The sequence below is a fragment of the Miniopterus natalensis genome, chromosome 3, assembly GCF_054644295.1.
Source record: "Miniopterus natalensis isolate mMinNat1 chromosome 3, mMinNat1.hap1, whole genome shotgun sequence".
In the NCBI taxonomy this organism is placed as follows: domain Eukaryota; kingdom Metazoa; phylum Chordata; class Mammalia; order Chiroptera; family Miniopteridae; genus Miniopterus; species Miniopterus natalensis.
In genome coordinates this window covers 91,401,354-91,421,458 of record NC_142083.1, presented here as the reverse complement: position 1 = coordinate 91,421,458, position 20,105 = coordinate 91,401,354, and the positions used below count along the sequence as shown (strand labels likewise).

At 43.4% G+C, this 20,105-nt stretch overlaps 1 protein-coding gene across 5 annotated transcripts in view; it reads right to left on the bottom strand.

The window, feature by feature from the left end:
* Positions 1 to 20,105, bottom strand: part of GLYR1 (glyoxylate reductase 1 homolog) — a 37,359-nt gene that overhangs the window by 13,493 nt on the left and 3,761 nt on the right. For 3 of the 5 annotated variants that reach the window (XM_016214485.2, XM_016214486.2, XM_016214487.2), the window contains exons 4-10: positions 13,346 to 13,484; positions 12,551 to 12,793; positions 7,058 to 7,144; positions 6,262 to 6,318; positions 5,476 to 5,526; positions 5,312 to 5,385; positions 530 to 629 (exon numbers count right to left, since the gene is read on the bottom strand). In XM_016214485.2, coding sequence (XP_016069971.1) covers positions 530 to 629; positions 5,312 to 5,385; positions 5,476 to 5,526; positions 6,262 to 6,318; positions 7,058 to 7,144; positions 12,551 to 12,793; positions 13,346 to 13,484 — 751 coding nt within the window. The remainder of the gene's footprint in view (positions 1 to 529; positions 630 to 5,311; positions 5,386 to 5,475; positions 5,527 to 6,261; positions 6,319 to 7,057; positions 7,145 to 12,550; positions 12,794 to 13,345; positions 13,485 to 20,105) is intronic. The other 2 variants (XM_016214488.2, XM_087815660.1) reach the window with 1 other exon arrangement.

Sequence of the window (20,105 nt, the reverse complement as noted above, 5' to 3'; positions counted from 1 at the left end):
TAACCCTTCAGTGCTTGGGCCGATGCTCCAACCACTAAGCCACACCAGCTAGTGTGAATTTTTACTTTGTTTTATATCTCTGGGTCATTTTTAAAAAAATGGGTATTTTTGTTAATCCTCACCCGAGGGTATTTTTTCCATTGCCTTTTCAGAGAGAAGAAGGGGGCGGGGGAGAGAAAGAAACATCAATGTGAGAGAGACACATCAACTGGTTGCTTCCTGCATCCACTGCAACAGGGAATCAAACCTACAACCTGTGTATGTGCCCTGACTGGAAACTGGTGCATGGTATGATGCTCAACCAATAGCCAGGGCACCCTGGGTATTTTTAAATATTTAGTTTTTGTACTCGAAGCTTATTTATCTACATCTCTACCTTTCTGAATAAGAGCATGGCTTCTACTACTCTACCATGTGCAGAACCCTGAGTGAAGACATCAGGAAGATATTCCCATCTTTAGTTATCCCAATTCCACAGGTCAAGGCTCAATCCCACCCTACCTGAGAAGCACCCCTCATTAATGCTTACTTTCTCCGCAGTCCGGTTCCAGACAGTCACTGTGTGACCCATTTTTAACAAGTTGGAGACGATGCCACTTCCCATCAGGCCGAGGCCCAAAAATCCTATCCTGAAAAAGAGAGAGACTGATTAGTTTGGGGAGGAGTGGAAGGGACAGGGCAAGAAGGTGTCCTGAACGTAGCACAGACTGTGCTTCCTCATAAACCTGGGGTGAGACCTCAGACCATCAGAAACCCTGCTCAGCAGTGTCCTGATACCACGAGTGCAGAGCCAGATGTGGCACATGCAGGTTGTGCCTTTTCTTATTATGCCATTGTTTAAAAGTGTCCCTAAATTTAAATGGGTACTTCTAAACCCTTGGCTGCCACAGAAAGAAGTATGACACATATGGTTTAGGGCAAGTGTTCCAAATCGTTTCCTTGCTGCTTTGACAGAAGCTCTGTGCTTACAGTTCCATGACAGTGAGAAAGCGACATTTGTCTCTGGCTTTACAAGAGTTTTGAGTTCTAGGTCTTCAGATGCCTTTTGAAAGCACATCAGGATCCATGACAAGTAACTGAAGTGATGTGTTAGAGCCAGCCACTTTCCTCAATTGCAGAAATCAGGGTCCCAGTCTTCTCCTCCCTCTCCAGGCTCCAAACCTACACTACTTTTGCATTCTTCCTGTTAGCTCTTTGAAGCTTTGCCTGAGCTTTAGAGCCAACCTTTCCCAGTGCATGAGTTCTTCCTATGTCTGCCTTCTCCTGCACCTTTCCCCATTACCACTGTTTGCTGGCCCATCCCCTTCTCTGCTCTCCACTACACCCTCTAAGTGCAGGCCCTCCTAACTGCAGGCCTGTTTTGATCCTTTTTATCTCTGCTTACCTTCACTTCCTACGGCCTGCTCCTTTCTGCAACCCTGAGAACTTGGGGACTATTAGCTACTACTGCTTTTACAGTTGCCCAAACGTCTCTCCTTGGTTCCTGTACTTCATTATTATCTCTCCTGGCATGTGACTTTGCTACACTATGTCTCTTTCATTTCTTATTATGTTAATGTTATATTATAGTTTTCAGCTCAAGACACTCTCTGCAGCTTCTCCACTTTGACCTGTTATCATTTCAGTATTTTTGGTCTTCGGGGAGTCACATCTGCAGCCACTTCTGCAAATTGGCTCTTGTACTCAGAAATTCCCCTAATCCTTGCTGGAATATGCACTTCTCACATTCTCTCTGTCCCAGCCTGCTCTAAATTATTTGAATCAAATAATGGGATCTACTGCGCAAAGGACCTGAATAGACACTTCTCCTAAGAGGACACACAGATGGCCAACAGACACATGAAAAAATTCTCAAGGTCACTCATCATCAGGGAGATGCAAATTAAAACTACAATGAGGTATCACCTCACACCTGTCAGAATGGCTACCATCAATAAAGTAACAAACAAGTGTTAGTTAGGTGTGGAGAAAAGGAAATCCTAGTGCACTATTGGTGGGAATGCAGACTGGTGCAACCACTGTGGAAAACAGTATGGGGTTTCCTCAAAAAATTAAAAATGGAACTGCCTTCTGACCCAGCAATCCCACTTCCGGAAATATTTCCTTTCCTAAGCACCAATATAACCCAAAACACCAATCAGAAAGAATATATGAACCCCTATGTTCATAGCAGGGTTATTTACAATAGCCAAGATCCGGAAACAGTCCAAGTGCCCATCAGTAGATGAGTGGATAAAAAAACCTGTGGTACATTTTCATGATGGAATATGTACTTCATAGCTATAAAAAAGGAGGAACTTTTATCCTTTGCGACAGCATGGATGGACCTGGAGATTATGCTAAGTGAAATAAGCCAGTTGGAGAAAAGCAAATACCATATGATCTCACTAACATGGAATCTAATGAACAAAATAAACAAAGGAACAAAATAGGTCCAGAGGCATGGATACTTGGAACAGACTGATATATGTCAGAGGGGAGGGAGGGTGGCGGTGGGGACTGAATAAAGGAAGGTGAAGGGATTAGCTAAAGGGCATACATGCATAGTCCATGGACACAGACAATAGTGAGGTGAGGGGTGAGGGGAGGAGCTGAGTGGAGGTGAGTAAAGGGGGTAAGTAGTGTCAACAATAAAAAATTTAAATTAAAAAAAAGAAAAAAAGGAACCTACCACCTTCCTCACCAAATGGCGCCTTTGTCCACACTAAGTTTCAAGCCAAAGCTTAAAAACATATCTTTTGTCATTCACAGCAATCTGGGTCGTGCAAGTTTTCCCTATGATTCTAAATCATGAGGACTAATTCTCTTTCCATTTCTTGGTGTTCTAGGACACCCAGCAGATCTGGGGATGAAGCTTCTGGATTTTTACATGGCAACTGACAGTCCTTCATGATGCTCTTGAGACAAGATGGAGAATGTAGACTAAGTGGATTAAGAACAATACAGCTGGTTAGCTTTGTAGTGGGTTTCACACTCAGGTTAAAAAAGTATTTGACTATTAGGGCAATATAGGCCTTGGGTGAAAGCACTGAAACTGTATTCAACCTGTCATAGTTTGTTTTTTTTTAAATTAAAACCAACATAATTCTTATCAAACAAATGGGTGACACTCATCTCCCTTTACTTTTTATATTTTTTTATCCTCACCGGAGGGTTATTTTTTCCATTGCTTTTTTAGAGAGAGTGTAAAAGAGAGCAAGCGAGAGGGGGAGGAGGGAGGGAGGGGGGCAGGGAGAGAAACATTGATGTGAGACACACATCAATGTGAGACACTGATTGGTTACCTCCGGTATGTGCCTGGACAGGAGCTGGGGATTGAGCCTACAACTGAGGTACGTGCCCTTGGTAGGAACCCAGGAACCTTTAGTCTGCAGGCCGATGCCCTAACCACTAAGCCAAATGGGCTAGGGCCCATCTCATTTTTATTAACACATAACATGCCTCTATCTCCTCCAGTCTACAAAGACAAGCCACCCCAAATAACTGGTAGAATCAGTGATTTCAATAGCACAAAAAATTAGGAATGAAGTAAAAGATGTACTGTTTTTAGTCTGAGAAAGAACCTTTTGGAAAGAGAGACAGGAAATTCTTGCTCAGGTTATCTTGCTCAGGAGAATGCTCCTTCTCAGCAAAAAACCTTTTTCATCATCATGACTCTGAAAATACAACTGGCCAAAAAAAGGGCAAAGGGGAGTGTGGGTGCAAGCTAAGGTTTGGGGACCACAGTCAAGGCTCTCCCACCTGCCTGAGCAGGACAGAGAGCAGCAGGCAGGTGCACGAGAAGGAATAGAAGGTGATTGCAGGGAGAGCCAGGGAGGGCAAGGAGATGAGCATTATTCTAAATATCTTCATCTCTTGTTCCCCACAAATTCAGGGTTTTTGTCAGAGTTCTACTAAGCTAGGGGTTTTCAAAGTGTGGTCTCCTGATATTTGCCAAGGATGTATCTGACCAGGGGCTAATTTCCAAAGTGTACAAAGAACTCATAGTACTCAGCAAGAGGAAGACAAACAACCCAATTAAGAAATGGGCAAAGGACTTGAATAGACACTTCTCCAAAGAGGACATATGGATGGCCAAGTGACACGTGAGAAAATGCTCAACGTCGCTAATCATCAGAGAGATGCAAATTAAAACCACAATGAGGTATCACTTCACACCTGCCAGAATGGCTCCATCAACAAATCAACAAACGACATGTGCTGGAGAAAGGGGAACCCTAGTACACTGCTGGTGGGAATGCAGACTGGTGCAACCACTATGGAAAACAGTATGGAGGATCCTCAAAAAATTAGAAATGGAGCTGCCGTTTGACCCAGTGATTACACTCCTAGGAATGTATCCTAAGAATCCTGAAACATTAATCAGAAAAAATATATGTATCCCGATGTTCATAGCAGCACAGTTTACAATAGCCAAGATCTGGAAACAGCCCAAGTGCCCATCAGTAGATGAGTGGATAAAAAAGCTGTGGGACATTTACACTATGGAATATTACGCAGCTGTAAAGAAGTATCTCGTACCCTTTGGGACAGTGTGGATGGACCTGGAGAATATTATGCTAAGTGAAATAAGCCAGGCAGCGAAAGACAAACATCACATGATCTCGCTTATACGTAGAATCTAAAGAACTTAATAAACTGATGAACAGAATAGATTCAATGACATGGAAGCACAGATGAGACTGACGAATGTCAGAGGGATGGAGGAGGGCAGGTGGGTGGAGAGGGAGAGAGTAACCAAAGAATTTATATGCATATATGCACAACCCAAGGACACGGACAAAGGTGGGGAGAAGGACTGGAGAGGGGGAAGGGACGGGTCATTGGGGAGAAAAAGGGACATCTGTAATATTTAAAAAAAAAAAAAAAAAAAGTGTGGTCTCCTGACTAGCAGCAGCAGCAACATACTTGGGAACTTGTCTAAAATACAATTTTTTGGGCTCTACCCCAGACCTACTGAGAAAACCCCAGGGGTGGACCCAACAATCAGTGCTTTACTAGCAGCCTTCCAGGTGATTCTGAGGCACAGGAAAGTCTGAGAACCACAGAATGAGTGTTTCCTGCTTGCAGATTCACCAGTGTCCTAAAGAGCCAACCCTGACATATGTTTAAGGACAACTTCTGTCTCCTGAAAATCAATTTACTCCTAGGAAAATCATTATCAGTAAGAATTACAACTTTCCTCCTTTCTTTACATTCAGCTCCAGCAATGACTGGGGCATAATCCTTAAACAGCCCCCTTGGAGTCATCCCTCCCCCCTTGCCCCAGCAGAACCAAAGCCAAAGGAAGACTTTTCATCAAAGGTCATACTTTTTGTCTGTGGGTGTGATGCTGCCATTTACAGCTGTGCTGTCTGCTGCCTGGATGGACGTAGACCCAGTCTCCTAGGCAAAGGAAGCACAAATCCTCAGGTCAGTATGCCCACACAAGGCCCCAGTGGAAAATCGAAACAAGAAGGTGTGGAACCTACGTACCTCTTCACATATTTTCAACTTCTTTGTGATTGCCTGGTAACAGACAGCTGGCTAATAAAGAGGGAGGAAAAAACACCACTTAATAAACTGAACTCTCAACCATTATTCATTATAATTTACCTAAAAATTAGGCCTAACGTGGGATGTTAACCTCAAAATCTTATTTGGTGTTCAATTTTATTGAACGTTCCAGATGACACAGAAAGTTAACACACATTATCTCATTCAATTCTCCACGCAACTCTGTAAGGTCCTTTTGCTAATGAAGACATTATCAAAGGCATTTAGTCATGTGTCCAGAATTACACAGCTGGTCAATATGACTGGGCTTGGAACCCAGCTCTGTCCAGCTTCAAAGCCACATCTTATCAGCAGATCCTATCAATGCTCGGCCTAACCCGTGGCCCTGCAGTCACTTCAGGAAACTTTCCCTCTACACCTGGAGGGCTTTGGAGACTGTCTACCCAGTAGCACTGGCTACCTCACAGGTGGCTGACGGATCATGAGGTTTGGTTTCTGCCCTAGACTCTGAAGGCAACCACAAGTGTCTCAAGCACACAGCTGACAAGTTTTAAAAGCTTTTTTTTTTGTTGGGGGGGGGGGGGCGCATATTTTTAATCTTAACAACACCCAGTTCATGAGTGGGTCCCCATGTGACTTTTAACTGCTCTGGGCAGTGGTACAGGCAGAGCTTAACTTTTCAGATTAGAAAGGTGAGGTTCCAATGGAGCAATACTCTCCCTTAGGCCAGCCCCTGACCAAGGATCGAGAACTTCAAGAACTCACCTTCTCGGTTTGGCTGAGCAGGAAGTGATGGAAATGAGGGTCTGCATCTTTAACAGGCTGAAACCAGAAAATTATTAAATAAAACAAATCATCTTCCACCAAAGGTCACTTCCTTCTGCCTGGTAACTGCTCTCCTCTGGCTGAAACACCCATGGGAGCTGGTCTTAATTTTATAACTGCCTGGGAACTCTTTTCCCATTGTTGGTCTAAGTGTTTTGTAAATGACCTCTGTTCCAGCTAAAGGAAAACTGGCTTCAAGCAGATATTTCTGCCAGGTTAGTATACAGATTATTCCAATAACAGTGTGGGAAAATATTTAAAAGGCATACTAGTATTTTTAAAGTCTAGAATTCACTAGTTGCATTGGATAACAGCTGACAAAGCCAAATCAATTTTGAGGGCTCTTTTCCAATTTTAGGGTTTTGGCCTACTTGTGTCTGGTACCAGACCCTTGAGTGTTTTTGTCTCACTGAGGGTCAATATTAATAGAAATAAAGTGGCAGTGACTGCAGGCCTTTCAAGGGCTTTTCACAATATATATGTGGTATATAATAAATGATGGCTAAGTGGGTGTGCAAAAGGGGCTGAAATGAATTACATCAAACTTAACAGTGAGCACCCGAGGGTGGATACTTGTACTCTTTACCTCATACTCCTCTCTACTGTTTGGTAATTAAAAAAAAAAAAAAAAAGTCTCATACACACAAAAAAGAGGAAAAGGAAAAGCACATGGCAGTCAGCCCAGGAAACCAGCTCCAAGGCCAGCCTTGTCCTGGTCCGCGGGAGAGCTCCTTACCTCACTCACAGTCGGCTGCCATTTAAATGCAGCCATGGGTCCAGCCATCATCCCCTTAATGGTACTAGACTCAGGAATGGTGAGATCCTACAGAGGGAAAAGCATATTGTCAAGACTCTGTGGGGACCTCAATAGCAGATGTCTTCCTGCTCCAAACTGGGGAGCAACTCTTCACTTTAGTCACATCCCACCCCAAACTAAACCCCTAGCCTGCCCTGGCTGGTGTTTCTCAGTGGTTAGAGAGTTGGCCTGCACACCTCTGGGTCATGAGTTCGGTTCCCAGTAAGGGGCATGTACCTGGGTTGCAGTACCTGGGTTTCAGGTTTGATCCCTGCCCTGGTTGGGGTGTGTGTGGGGCTCTCACATCGATGTTTCTCTCTCTCCCCCCTCCCTCCCTTCCACTCTCTCTAAAAAAATCAACAGAAGCAGTATCCCTGGGTGAGGATTAAAAACAACAACAACAAAACACCCTAGCCAGCTCTATGGTCTCAGCATCAGTTCAAGCCCATGTCCCCAGCCATGGTTCTGGTGACCGTCCATTGGGAGAAACAAGGCAAGTTCTTATTGACAGAGTGGACCTTTTGTCTCTGTTCCTGAAATAACAAAATATGTTCCTGTGTGTGAGATGGAGAAAAGCCCAACTATGGTCTGCAGTGTTGTCAGCAGGTCACAGACAAAATTCCTTATGGCAAATAAGGCATGAAGAAAATAGTACTGGCTTCAGAAGCAATCTACCAGATCTCAAGAAAAACTAAGAGGGCCATATGGTGCTCAGGAAATCTGCCCAATATTTTTCAGCTACTAAGATACTAAGTGACAAAGCAGAATTAGAACTCAGGGTGGTCTGGAGCCTAGAGCCCCGCTCTCTCCCCAGATTGATGCAAGGAGAGGACTCAGTGGAATGAAGCTGCTCCTCTTTATCAAAGGCATGGCCCACACCCATCCTGGGCAAAGAGGCACTGTTTGTTCCAGCTTTACCACTGGTGTGTTCTTGTCCTTCCACCACTGACTTTACTTCTCCCTTTCTCCATCTGCTATCTTCCAGCCACAGTGGCCCTCCAGACATTTCTACTTGGATAGCCAATGGGAACCTCAACATGCCCCATCTGAACTCTTGATTTCCCTGCCCAAATGGCTCCTTCTACAGTTGTCCCAATCTCAGATAACAGCAATTCCATACTACCAGGCCAAGATCCTTGGAGTCCTTCTTGATTCTACCCTCCACTCTCCTCTAATCCATAGGCAATGACTATGGTTTTACAAATGGGAATCTGCAACCTCTTCTTCTGAGCACACTCACTACTAACACCCAAGGATCAGGCTATCACTGCCTATCACTTTGACTATAGCAAAAGGAATCTCTCTGCTTCTGCTCTGGACCCCTAGAGTCTAATCTATACACAGCAGCCAGAGTGAAGCATACCACTTCTCTGCCTAAAACTGGTGTCCTGTCTCACATGGTCAAACTAGTGTCTTTGTTACTATGACCTATGGGGCCCTACATGTGCTGCAACCCCCACTCCATGCTAATCTCCAACCTAATGTCCTGTTACTTTCTCTCCTGACCACTCTCCAGCCCACAAGCACCCCCTTGGCCCTCCACCACCATTCCCCAAAAACACCAAACATGCAAATGCCTCAGTGCTTTTGCACTGCTGGGAACACTCTTCCAACTTGGTTCATATGCTCACTTTAGCTCTCCACTGAAATGTCACTTTACCAGAGTGCTTTTCCCTGACCTATCTTCCTCCACTGGAAATGTGATGCTGTGATGACAGCAAATGCTTTTACAGGGCTTAGCATGTATCTAACATTAGTGTGCTATTTTATATGTATATTCTCACATAATCATTACAACCTCATGAAATACAACTACCATCATCTCCATTTTGCAGAGGAAAAAACAGAGAGCTTAAGTAGCCTTGCCTAAGGTCAAAGAACTAATAATGAGTGTAGTAGATGAAATTTAAACCCAGGGAATTTGGCTTCAGGGTCTATGTTATTTTAAGTAAGCAATATGAAAGAACTTTGCCAATTTTATTTTTTTATATTTATTTTTTAAAAATATATCGATATTGATTTCAGAGAGAGGAAGGGGGAGAAAGGTAGAAACATCAATGAGGAGAGTCACTGATCGGCTGCCTCTTGCACACCCCCTGCTGGGATCAAGCCTGCTGCCCTGACTGACCGGGAGCCGAAATTCGATCTCCTGGATCATAGGTCAATGCTCAACCTCTGAGCCATGCTGGCCGGGCAATTTTGTTTATTTTATATCCCATGCTGGGAATCATTCCTGGCACAGTCAGTGTTCAACATTTATTGAAGAAATGAACACGACAGGGGCCTTGTCTATCTTTCACTCGCTTTCTCTCTAGACACTTGTTGAATAAAGAGGTTTGGGTAAAAGAGGCCTAATGTAGTACTGCCAAAAAGAATTTTCTGCCATGATAGACACGCTCTATATCTGCACTAATACTATAGTCACTAGTCCACCATGGAGTGCCTGAAATGCGGCTAGTGTGACTGAGAAACTGAATTTTAAAATATATTTAATTTAAACGTAAATGGTCACCTGTGATTAGGGGCAGCACATTTTTAATGACTTGCCTAAGACCAAAATGACAGATGAGAGTAAGGCAGAGAACACAGCTCTCCATATAGCACTAACCAAAGGCCTTGACTCCCAAATTGGTGCTCTCTACACTAGTCTGGGATTTTTGGAGGGCCACAGTTCTATTCTGTCAGGGTGCTTTGTGCCCAGAGTTGTAGTTCTCAGCTCAGGACTAGAACGAAAGTCTAGACACAACCCCAGCCTCTGTCTGCCTGCATGTAATTGACACCTCCACCATCAAGGTTAGCCTTTTCTGTTAATCCTCACAGGACGGGCGATTATGGCCCAGGACGGCAATTATCTGGGGCTTTGCCCAGTTATAAGCCTAGAGTACTGCTATTTCAGAGAGGAGCTCACCAGCCAAATGACAATTACTATAGCCACACACATACTCTTTTTAGACCACAGGATATATCAGATCATAAAATGCACCGAAATTCCAAACCTAAGCAGATTCCCTACATCCCTGATGGTGCTTAATTAAGATCAACGGTCAGAACTGAAATCGCCATGTCTCCCCAGCACCACTAGCCCAGCTCTTTCCTCTCCTGACAAATCCTGCTTTAGAGGCCAGGCAACCATGGAGGCCTTGTAGAAAAAAAAACACACCTAAAGATCAACAGCAGGTAGAGCTCATAGACAGAGACCTGGCTCTGAGAACAGTAGTAGAAATGCTACAACCCCCCCAATTAATAATTCAGACCAAAGGGTAAATTGCTTTTTACTGGGAACTTGTGAGTTGTTCCTCACAGTAAGCCTGGCACCAGACTCAGGGTTGCACTAAACCAGTGCCCTCACTGCACAACAGGTTACTGCCAAAAAATATCAAAGACACATTTATCACATGCGTAATGCGTTGCAGGCACTGTCCTAGGGGCTTTGCTCATGTTATTCATTTAATTCTCACAACAAACCTAAGGGGCAGGCGCCTTTATTATTCCCAATGATCACACGAGGAAACTGAGGCAAACAAGGTCACACAGGTAAAACAAGCCACAGAGTCATGATTCAAACTCAAGGCCTTCCTCCTAATCTCTCTTTTATACTTTCCTTTATCCAAAAAGTAATTTCTCTGCAGGGCCAGCAGAGGAGTTGGCGAGATACACGGCTTAAGACACTAGACAGTGTGAATTTGGAGAACAGTGTAAAACTTGATGGCCCAGGTTCCTCTGGATCCCTGGAAATAAATTCAACTGGATCAAATTAGATCATACCCCCTGAGAAGTTTTTCACACACTGCAGCCGGCAGTTTTCTGAACCTTCTGTGTTTGTGGCTGGCAGTTCCCTATGCTCATGGTTACCCAAGGCTGTCCCCACCACTACAGTTACTCTCAGTCTTAGGTCATTTGACTGCATGAAGGACCTTCTCTAATACAGAGATCACACAGTGGCAGCCCGCAGGCTGAATCCAGCCCAGAGATGTTCCTCTGAAATAAGTGTTTTTAAAATTGGAACATTTCACATAAGAATGTGTATTTCCAGCTTCTCTTAAGAAAAATCAGACTATCTGGCAAAAGCTGGCTGTAACTCTATGAACAGAGCATGACCTCCCCAGACCACCAGCCACTGCCACCCCTAATGCTCTCAGCATGGAGGAAGGGCAGGGCCATGGAATCTCCTGCTTGAGCATTTCTTCTTGCATCAGCTGGCTCCACTCACTTCCATTACCTGTCTGGTCTTGCTGGTGTCTGAATTTGCAAGTCTCGATCTGATGTCTAACGTTTCATCACAGCCTCATCACCCAACTGTTTCTGCCAGCCATCTGGCTTCCACCCCCTTGATCCTGCTCTCACAATTTCCCGTGTTAGACAGACTACCTGCTTCATCTCAAATTCTCCTCCCTTGGCATCTAAGACGTGACAAAAATCTTTACAAGAAGGAGAGAGCTATGTTATTTCTGCTTTACTTCATTTTGCTGTCTTTTCTGACTTCTTCTGAACTACAGGCACTCTCACTGCAAAGCCTACTCCTGGCCCCTCTCTCTTCTCAATTCCCTCACTTTCCCAAACACAAACCCTATCTAGTCTTATGGACCCAACATTCTTCCTACACATTTGCTTCCCACATCTACATTTCTGTCCTGCTACTCCAACTCTCCCTGGTGGTTTAGGCATCACCCCAAATGCATCACACTCAGAACAGAACTGGACCTCTTGACCCATAAGCTAGCTCCTCCGACTTCTCTGCTCTTAAGAAAAGCATCGCCATTTCTCCAGGGACAATTTTGAAATCATCCCTTTTTGTCTTTTCCTATTCATCCCCTATATAACCAGCTGCCAAATCTTATAAATTCTTTCTCTGAAGTGCCTCTCACAGTTTTTTTCAATATTTGCTTCCACCCTAGGAGAGCGCTTTATGAACACACCTGGGTTCCGCCTTCTAACTGGCTTTGAGCCTTTCTTCTTTGCCCTCCCGGATTACTACGGCTTAGAGCACACTGCCACCTCCACACCCAGCTCAAACAACTTCATGGCTTCCTACTGACTTCATGACAACACAACACACTTAAGTAGACCTTCATGCTCTCCACAATCCAGTGACACCTACTTCTCTCTCTGCTCTCCTTCCTGTCCTCTGCCTGCACTGAGACTATCCACACTGACGTCAAGCCCCACAGGAGCTGTGCCCTCCACCTCTGGAATGCCTTCCCTTCTTTCTTGCTTCGCCCTTTTCAGTGCCAATCCTTGCACACTGCTCAGGTGGACCATTCTCCTGACTTGAGCATATAGTTGAATCCCTTCCTTGGTCTGCAGGATTCTTTAGGACAGCATTTAACACAGGACTCTATGTTCACTTAGTGAACTGAAGCATATTGTAAAGCTCAACTCTGCTGCATACAAAAGGAAGTCACTAATCCCAGAAGCTGCAGAGGTAAAACAAACCTTCTCATCCTTTGGGGGCCGACCCCGCTTCCGGGGACTCTGCTCTTGGGCTCTTTTCAGAGGGGACTTGGAGCCTCTCTCTGAAGAGCCTGAAGACACCCTCTTCTTTCCTTCTCCCATGTTCTTCTTCACCTTCCCTTCAGACAGGCTAAGCTTGCGCTTTTCATCACCTGAGTTTGGCCTACTTCTCTCCTCACTGGAATTACGCCGACTCTTGTCATCAGCAGAATTGTGGGATGATGTCTGAAAGTTTAATAATAATAATGATAACCACCACAACAGCCGCTGCCATCGCCACCACCATTTACACGAGCCATGTCCTATGATGAGCACTTTACATGCATTATCTGCACAACCCTATGAAACAGGTCTGTTGTCATCCCCACTTACATCTGGGGAAGCAGTTAAAAAAAATAAAATAAAAATCAAGTCACTTGCCCACAGTCCCAAAGCTAAGAAGTGGGATTTACACACAGGCAGTGCATAGATCCCAGAGGCTGTGCTCCTAATCTCTGAGCTATAAAAGGAGAAATGACCTGTGCTGCACTCAGATACTTCTCCTGGGTCCAAGGGACTTTCCTAAGAGCAATAATCTATTCCAGAAAGGTCAGCCACATGCATGGAGTTTCAAGCTCATTACCAAAATGCTGATACCTCAGAACTGAAGTAGCTCTCTCTCTATTGGCATTTCACAAGAATAGAGTTTCAAGTTTGGGTGACATTTAATCTGTTAGTTACTATGCAAAAATAACCGGTCTGGCGTTGGCATAAATCAAGAACCATGGAGTCTCTCACCTGGTCTTTCCCTTTGGCTCTCCTGAGGAACTCTTCCACAGCATCCACAGCTTGCTGGAATCGTTTTCCCTTGTTAATCTTTATCATTTCCTCCTTATGCGCATGGTATGGCTTTAGCTGTTCCACTTTGATCCAGGCACTAGCAGATAACACACACAGAAAGGGTATGATCCACACTGCCTATGCCAGAAAGGAAAGTATCAAAGGCCTCACCCCAGCAGAATGCAATGCAAGTATCCATTTGCTTTCATTGGACTTTGAAACAGGCCTGCCATTTTTTCAAAACATGTTACTGACCATCCCAAACTCTTGAGCTTTAAAGTATGTTTTCTTGGAACAAGCCAAGTAGAACATCCTCCAAATGAAATCACTGTGTCATATGTTATTTACACTCCTATTCACTTGCCTTCCACACTAAACCACATACACCATGGCACTTGCTCAGGAAAGAGGAATCCCGGAGATGCTCTCCCATTCTCATCACATAGTATAGATGGCCACACATGGATACCAGGAAATCAGGGCACCTGGAAGCATTGCTATCCAGCAACAACCTAAACCAGACTGACAACCTGTCAATCTACTCAGAATCAGGGATGCTATGAGGGCAAAGGAAATGCAACATCTAAAATCTTCTGCTCTTACAGATATTTGCAGCTGTGAAGCCTATATTTGTTCATAAATGATTGTATCCATGGCTACTAGACAACACAAAACATGTGACGCTTGGAATGAGAGCAGCAGTCACAAAGGCCTTTAAAAACAAGACTCTGCTTGTGATTAAAGGTAGAAAAATATACGTTTCTGATATTTAATTTTTAATTACCACCATCAGTTCATAACACATGAAAGTGAAAAAGGCCCTCAATTCTGGAATATCTGGCCAACCATACTTATCTGAACAAATCTGCCCCAGCTGACTTTCTGTGGTTTCCCTAAATGATGTTCAGTTTCACAACATAAAGGAAACAAAAGTGGGTCAGGTTAAGGATATAGAAATTGGACTATCACACTAATTTAGGGTTCTTTCTGTTAAGAGAAAGCTAGAGAATATTCAGTAATAATAAAAGTACTAACCTCTGTACATAAAAATAGTGCTACCAAACCACAAATAGCTTTATGTGTTGTGCTAATTGTTGTGAAGATGGGTCTGTACAAACACAACAGCCATGGAACCATTAACCTGCAAATGTGACAACAAACCAGGACTAGGCTTGTTACCTACGGGTAAACAAAACTTGATAGAATGAATAACAGGGACTCAGACACTGGTCTCACTGCATAGAGATTCCACTGAATGGGTTAAGCAGATACCTTTCTCGTGACCAATTCATTTTAAAGTTTGAAATTTGACACAATAGAGCTAATGGGTCCAATCTATAGGGAGGCAAACTGGAATTAAATTTCGACCCCACATTGCCTGGCAAGTATACTACTGAACTGACCCTCTTGCCTCTCCTTGCATATATAGTGTTTCGAAGGACAGACCATCAGAGCAATCAGATACAAAGCCAGATATGCCCTGAAAAGCAAGTTAAGCTGTCATACTAACTGGCGGCTCTAATGTGACACAAGTATCAGTAATGAAGCTTAAAGACCCACAGTCCTCAAGACAGGCCTCTTCCTTTTCTGAGCTTCAGGTCAGAGGCTGAGATCTGCACAAGTTCCAGTATAAGACCAATGGGGTGGTTTTGATGGAGCCCTTGAGATGGGACAACACACTCTAAGAATCCTAATTCCTAGTCCCTCTCTCCATATCAACCTCTGATTCAGAGTAAGTGGAAGGGAAGGGGTATCTGTGGAGGAAGCACCAATAAATCCAATCCTATGTTTTTATTGAAGCATTTTACTGATTTCTGCCAGGAGAACAGTACAAAATTCCTTTCAACTTGGAGACTGGCACTTGAAATAGTAAAATGAAATTTTCCTCCATGATCATCTTTGAAAAGTGAAAATGGTTTGCTAAATGAACTGACAGCATAAATGACTTCAAAAGGATAAATGCAAGAAATGTTAACCTACTTAAGAAATCAACCTGTTGTTGGATAAGCATTGTCACATTAGAAAAGCAGTAAATAAAAAGCCAGCCCTCCAGAGCCCCAGGAAAAGTACTTCTTGAAAGCAAACCAAACTGAAATCCCTTTGGCTGTCTAAATAGAAATTTTTCTCTAAAGGCTGTAGTACTGCAAAACTCTGTTTCCTTGAAGAGGGTATGCTTTTCAGCAGGAGCTTCAATAATGCACCACTCTCCTATCCACCAAGGCTCATCAGGAAGGCCTGGCATGCAACTGGTGCTCAATAAATAATTACGGGGTAAACGATGCCTTCCAGGGACATTCAGGGAGACTCTGGGTTCAATGTTGTAAGGCTTTAGTGGCTTTTTGTGGTTGTTGCTGTTGTTTGTATATGTTTTTAGTGACTGCTGTTTCTTTCCTTGATATAAGTTGTAACTTGTGATTTCCCTTATGTCATTCTCCCAATGCCTAGATGGAGCTGGACTTTTTCCAACTTGCTGTAGGCTGGGAAGTCAGACAAATCAAGCTTAGTCAAGTTGTGTCTCAAGTATGTGCCTTTGCTTTTATGTACAAGAAAGTTAATTACATATTGTTTGTAGAAGTAAAAAACCTAAAAACAAAGTAGCTAGCAATCAGCGAGGTCATTACAAAGTATGAAATGGAAGGTCCCTTAAGATATTTGGCTGAGGAAAAAAGCAAGATGCAGAGCAGTGTGTAGTATGCTACCGCATGAACAAAAATGAGGAAAAAGGAACACGTAGCTTCTTGATTACACACACATTATCTCTAGAGAGCCATGCCATAAAAAACACTGATGACCGTAGGCAAGGAACTGGGTGGCTGAGGGACAGATGAATAGAACCCTTTCACCACTTATAGCTTGAGTTTTTGGGGGGTAACTATAAACATGTATTATCTTTAAAAAACATCAAATCAATAAAGACTTCTGCTGTAGAACAAGGGCTATTCTGAGTGCCCAGAGGGTTTTCCCCATTACTTCCTTGTTTGTAAAGTTTGCTCAGGTTGATAGTAACTGCTTAGATGCTGGTTTATCTGAAACTGTGGTATGGTCAAAAGCAGCTAACTTACCCTGGTATTCTGATATACCTCCTACAAAATCTTTTCATTTGTGAATACAATCCTTCCACTTAGCCACCCTCAGATTACACACTCCACGCAAAATAAATTTAAAAACATCACATTTTTGCCTTGACTGGTATGGCTCAGTTGGTTGGAATGGTGTCCTGTGCACTGAAGGGTCATGGGTTTGATTCCTGGTCAGGGTACATACCCAGGTTGCGGGTTCAATGCCCAGTCAGAGAGGTACGAGAGGCAACCAATCGATGTTTCTCTTTCACATCGATGCCTCTCTCTCTTTCTTCCTTCCTCCTTCTCTCTCTAAAATCAATAAAGCATATTCTTGGGTGAGGATTAAAAACAAAAAAATCACATTTTCAAAAACTTCCATAATTCTGACCTGCTCTCCCCTTAAATTAAAACCATACCATGCAGCTATCATATCAAAGATGCCAGTCTATGAACAATCTTAAACACCCTCACATGTGTGTCTCAGACTTCGCACAGACACAATGACGTGGGTGGGGGACAGAGAACACATGCAAGCATGGTCCAAAGGTGAGGACAAGAATAGGGTCAAAAGATGTGGCTTCGATTCTCCACCTGAAATTGGTGAGTAGTACATAGTAAGCTCCTCCACCCTAAACCACTGAAAAAGGCTAAGTATGGATGAGGTGTTAGAGGTTCAAGTCCAAGCCATTCAGAAATCAAGACACCCAAAAAACCACAACTCAAAAAACAGAACCACCGCCTGGTGAACATGGCTCAGTGGTTGAGCATTGACCAATGATCCAGGAGATTGCGGCTCGATTCCCAGTCAGGGCACATGCCTGGGTTGTGGGCTCGATTCCCAGCAGGGGCCACGAAGGAGACAGCCGATCAATGACTCTCTCATCATTGATGTTTCTCTCCCTCTCTCTCTCCCTCTCCCTTCCTTTCTCTGAAATCAATAAAAATATTTAAACAAAAAAACCAAGAACCACACACAAAAATTTAGAATTTCTGTTAATTTCAAACAATGATTATCATAGAAACATCAACAAAGACTTGCAGATAAGATACAGATTCTGTTCCCAAAACTTGAAAACATTCCCAAATGCTGGATGAGGTTTTCAAGCTGTGCTCTCTATACCAAGGCAGTCAGCTGTACCTTTCTGTGCCTGTTTCTATAATTCCAGTGCATGACACCTGCTCTTGCCTCAGCCACCAAAGGAGTCACCTGTAGGACAGGAGCTGCTACTGGCGCTGGGTGAGAAGAATCTACTCAGCGCTCTCTAGGATAGCTATTGTCCAGCCCTGGCAAAAGGACACTGCTGGCTCAGTCCAAATATGCAGAGCAGTGGCCCTCACTATTCGCTTGGCTCCATTCTCCAACTATTGCACGGTGTTAGATGTAGGAAAAGTGGGTCAATCAGTTGCCAGGTAAAAAGAAAAAGGGATGCTCAGATGGTTCCAATCTGTTATGCTACGAGTCACAGATTTTTCTAGAAGAGTTACTTGAGTACTCACTCACACATCTCATACCCACCTTGTCCAATCTCCTATCTGGCTTGATGCAAAAGTACCTTAGGGTGACATCTTACGACTTAAAATCCATAAATCTCCTGACTCTCAGTTTCTACATCTACCACTGTTTGCCCACAGTCATCTCTGAACTGGTTTGTTTTTGGTGGTTTTGAGCACCTACAAACTAAATGAACTCCCTTCATTCTGTCATCCAGAGTCACTGACCAAACTTTTAAACTCTGAGCTCAGTTTCTACTCTGATGGGCAGCTACCTGTCCAAGTTGGGCTCTCATGTGCCTGAGACTTAATCTTTGGTTGTAGTCACCTGGGAGTCGGCAAAGTTATGCTAAAGTTGTCTTTCCTTCTGTATTTCTGTGAAACAGAAAACAACTGTGGGCAATTCCTGTTGTGGCCATCCAGCCTCAGAGAGTTAAATCCAGCCATCTTACTAAGTCCTTCACGTCACAGGGAAGGCTGGTTAGAAAAGTCTGGTCCTCTCTTCCTAATAGTGGGATGTGAACACAATAGGTTAGATGTTTAGGCAGAGGAAGGGAGAGAGAAAAATCAGGTTTCTAAAAGATTGAAATCATCGATTATCTTAAGGAGCTACTCTCTTTACTCTTTCATAAAGGTCCCTGCTAACATAAAAAAATCCTGTCTATATATATTCTCCATAAGGAGTATGTCAGTTTTGAAACTGAATACCTGTGACTGAATCCTATATTGCTCAGGAGTACAGGAATAGCCCCATTTGGTCAGACCTTGTCCACTGTGGTCAGTGCCCAATCACCAGAGGGGCCGCCACGCCAGAATGTGCCAGGTGCCTCTTTCCTGACATCAACGATTAAAGGTGAGGTAGAGTCCAACTTCTTCTGTAGCCACTTATGGCTTTGCCCTTCACAAAGTACTCCCTATCCCTAAAAAGTCTAAATCTACATTTCCTGTCTAAATCTACCTCTTAAACGTGTGTTTCATACTGTACTTCTTATATGTGTGTTAAAGTCACACATCATTTATTCTTCTCATGGTGTCCCATCGAAACATCTGGGGGTTATGAACAAGTCAGTGTTTACCTCTTTAAGGTCATTTATTACCTCATCAATTTGTATTGTGCTTTTTTCAGTCTTTACTTTTTCACATTAAGGAGTCCTACTCTTTTGCCTGATTTGCTCCCCTTTCCCGATCTTGACAAGTTTCTCCATCAGATCCCTTTGGGAGCATGGACTGTACTGTACACAATACTCCTGGAAATTTACAGTAGAGTTTTTACATAAAGGTGGGAGAATGTAAAAATAAGAAAAAAGAAAGAAAGAAAGAACATGGAACAACAAATTGTTTTATGTTCAAAGCCTTTTTGGTCAAAAGAGCAGACTTGCTGATGTCCTTAGGAATCTCCAACTTTCGGGTTCCTTTCTTTTCAAATACAGATTCTCTCTCTCATGGGCAGAGTCTGTTTTTGCCTCTCACAGTTTCCCTACTGAAAGCCACTTGCTTCTTACCAGCTTTTTCTTATAACAGGTCTATACCCTAACCTGATGTTTGTTGGACACCTGCTGTATATACCAAACTACACGATGGGTAATTTGACACTGCTTCTTTGTAACTACAAGGTCGGGAGCGTTATTCCCACGTGGATAAGGACGCAGAGTCCTAGGAAGGTGAAAGCACGTGCCCAAATCAGAGCAGGTGGACCTGCTATATGAACGCACGTCAGGCTGGTAACAAATCCGGGGCTCTTTCCCCAAAGCAATTCACAGCTACCCAACATTCTGAAGATTTCACCCAGATAATATAAAGATACTAAGTAAAATCTGCAATAATACTGATCACTAAGAACCCTCCTCCCTTTGGAGAAGTGCCGTAGATCCTTACCCTTTGTTTCCTTTCGTGAAGTCAACTGCCTAGCCACAAAAAGATAACGTTATTCCTGCTGCGACTTAATTTTTAAATAGTTTTTTATATGGAACTCTTATCAAGGAAGTTTAAATCTAGCAGTTTCCCTGCATCCACTTGCTTATGAATCCCCTCAAAAGCCTTTGGTTAGTTAGAAATCACATCATCACCACTACTGACACCATCAGGTTATTTTTTCGTTCAGTAAGTGCATCCTTTTCATTGGCTTCACCTGGTTGAGCGTGGAAATTCACTGAACTCCATTTTTC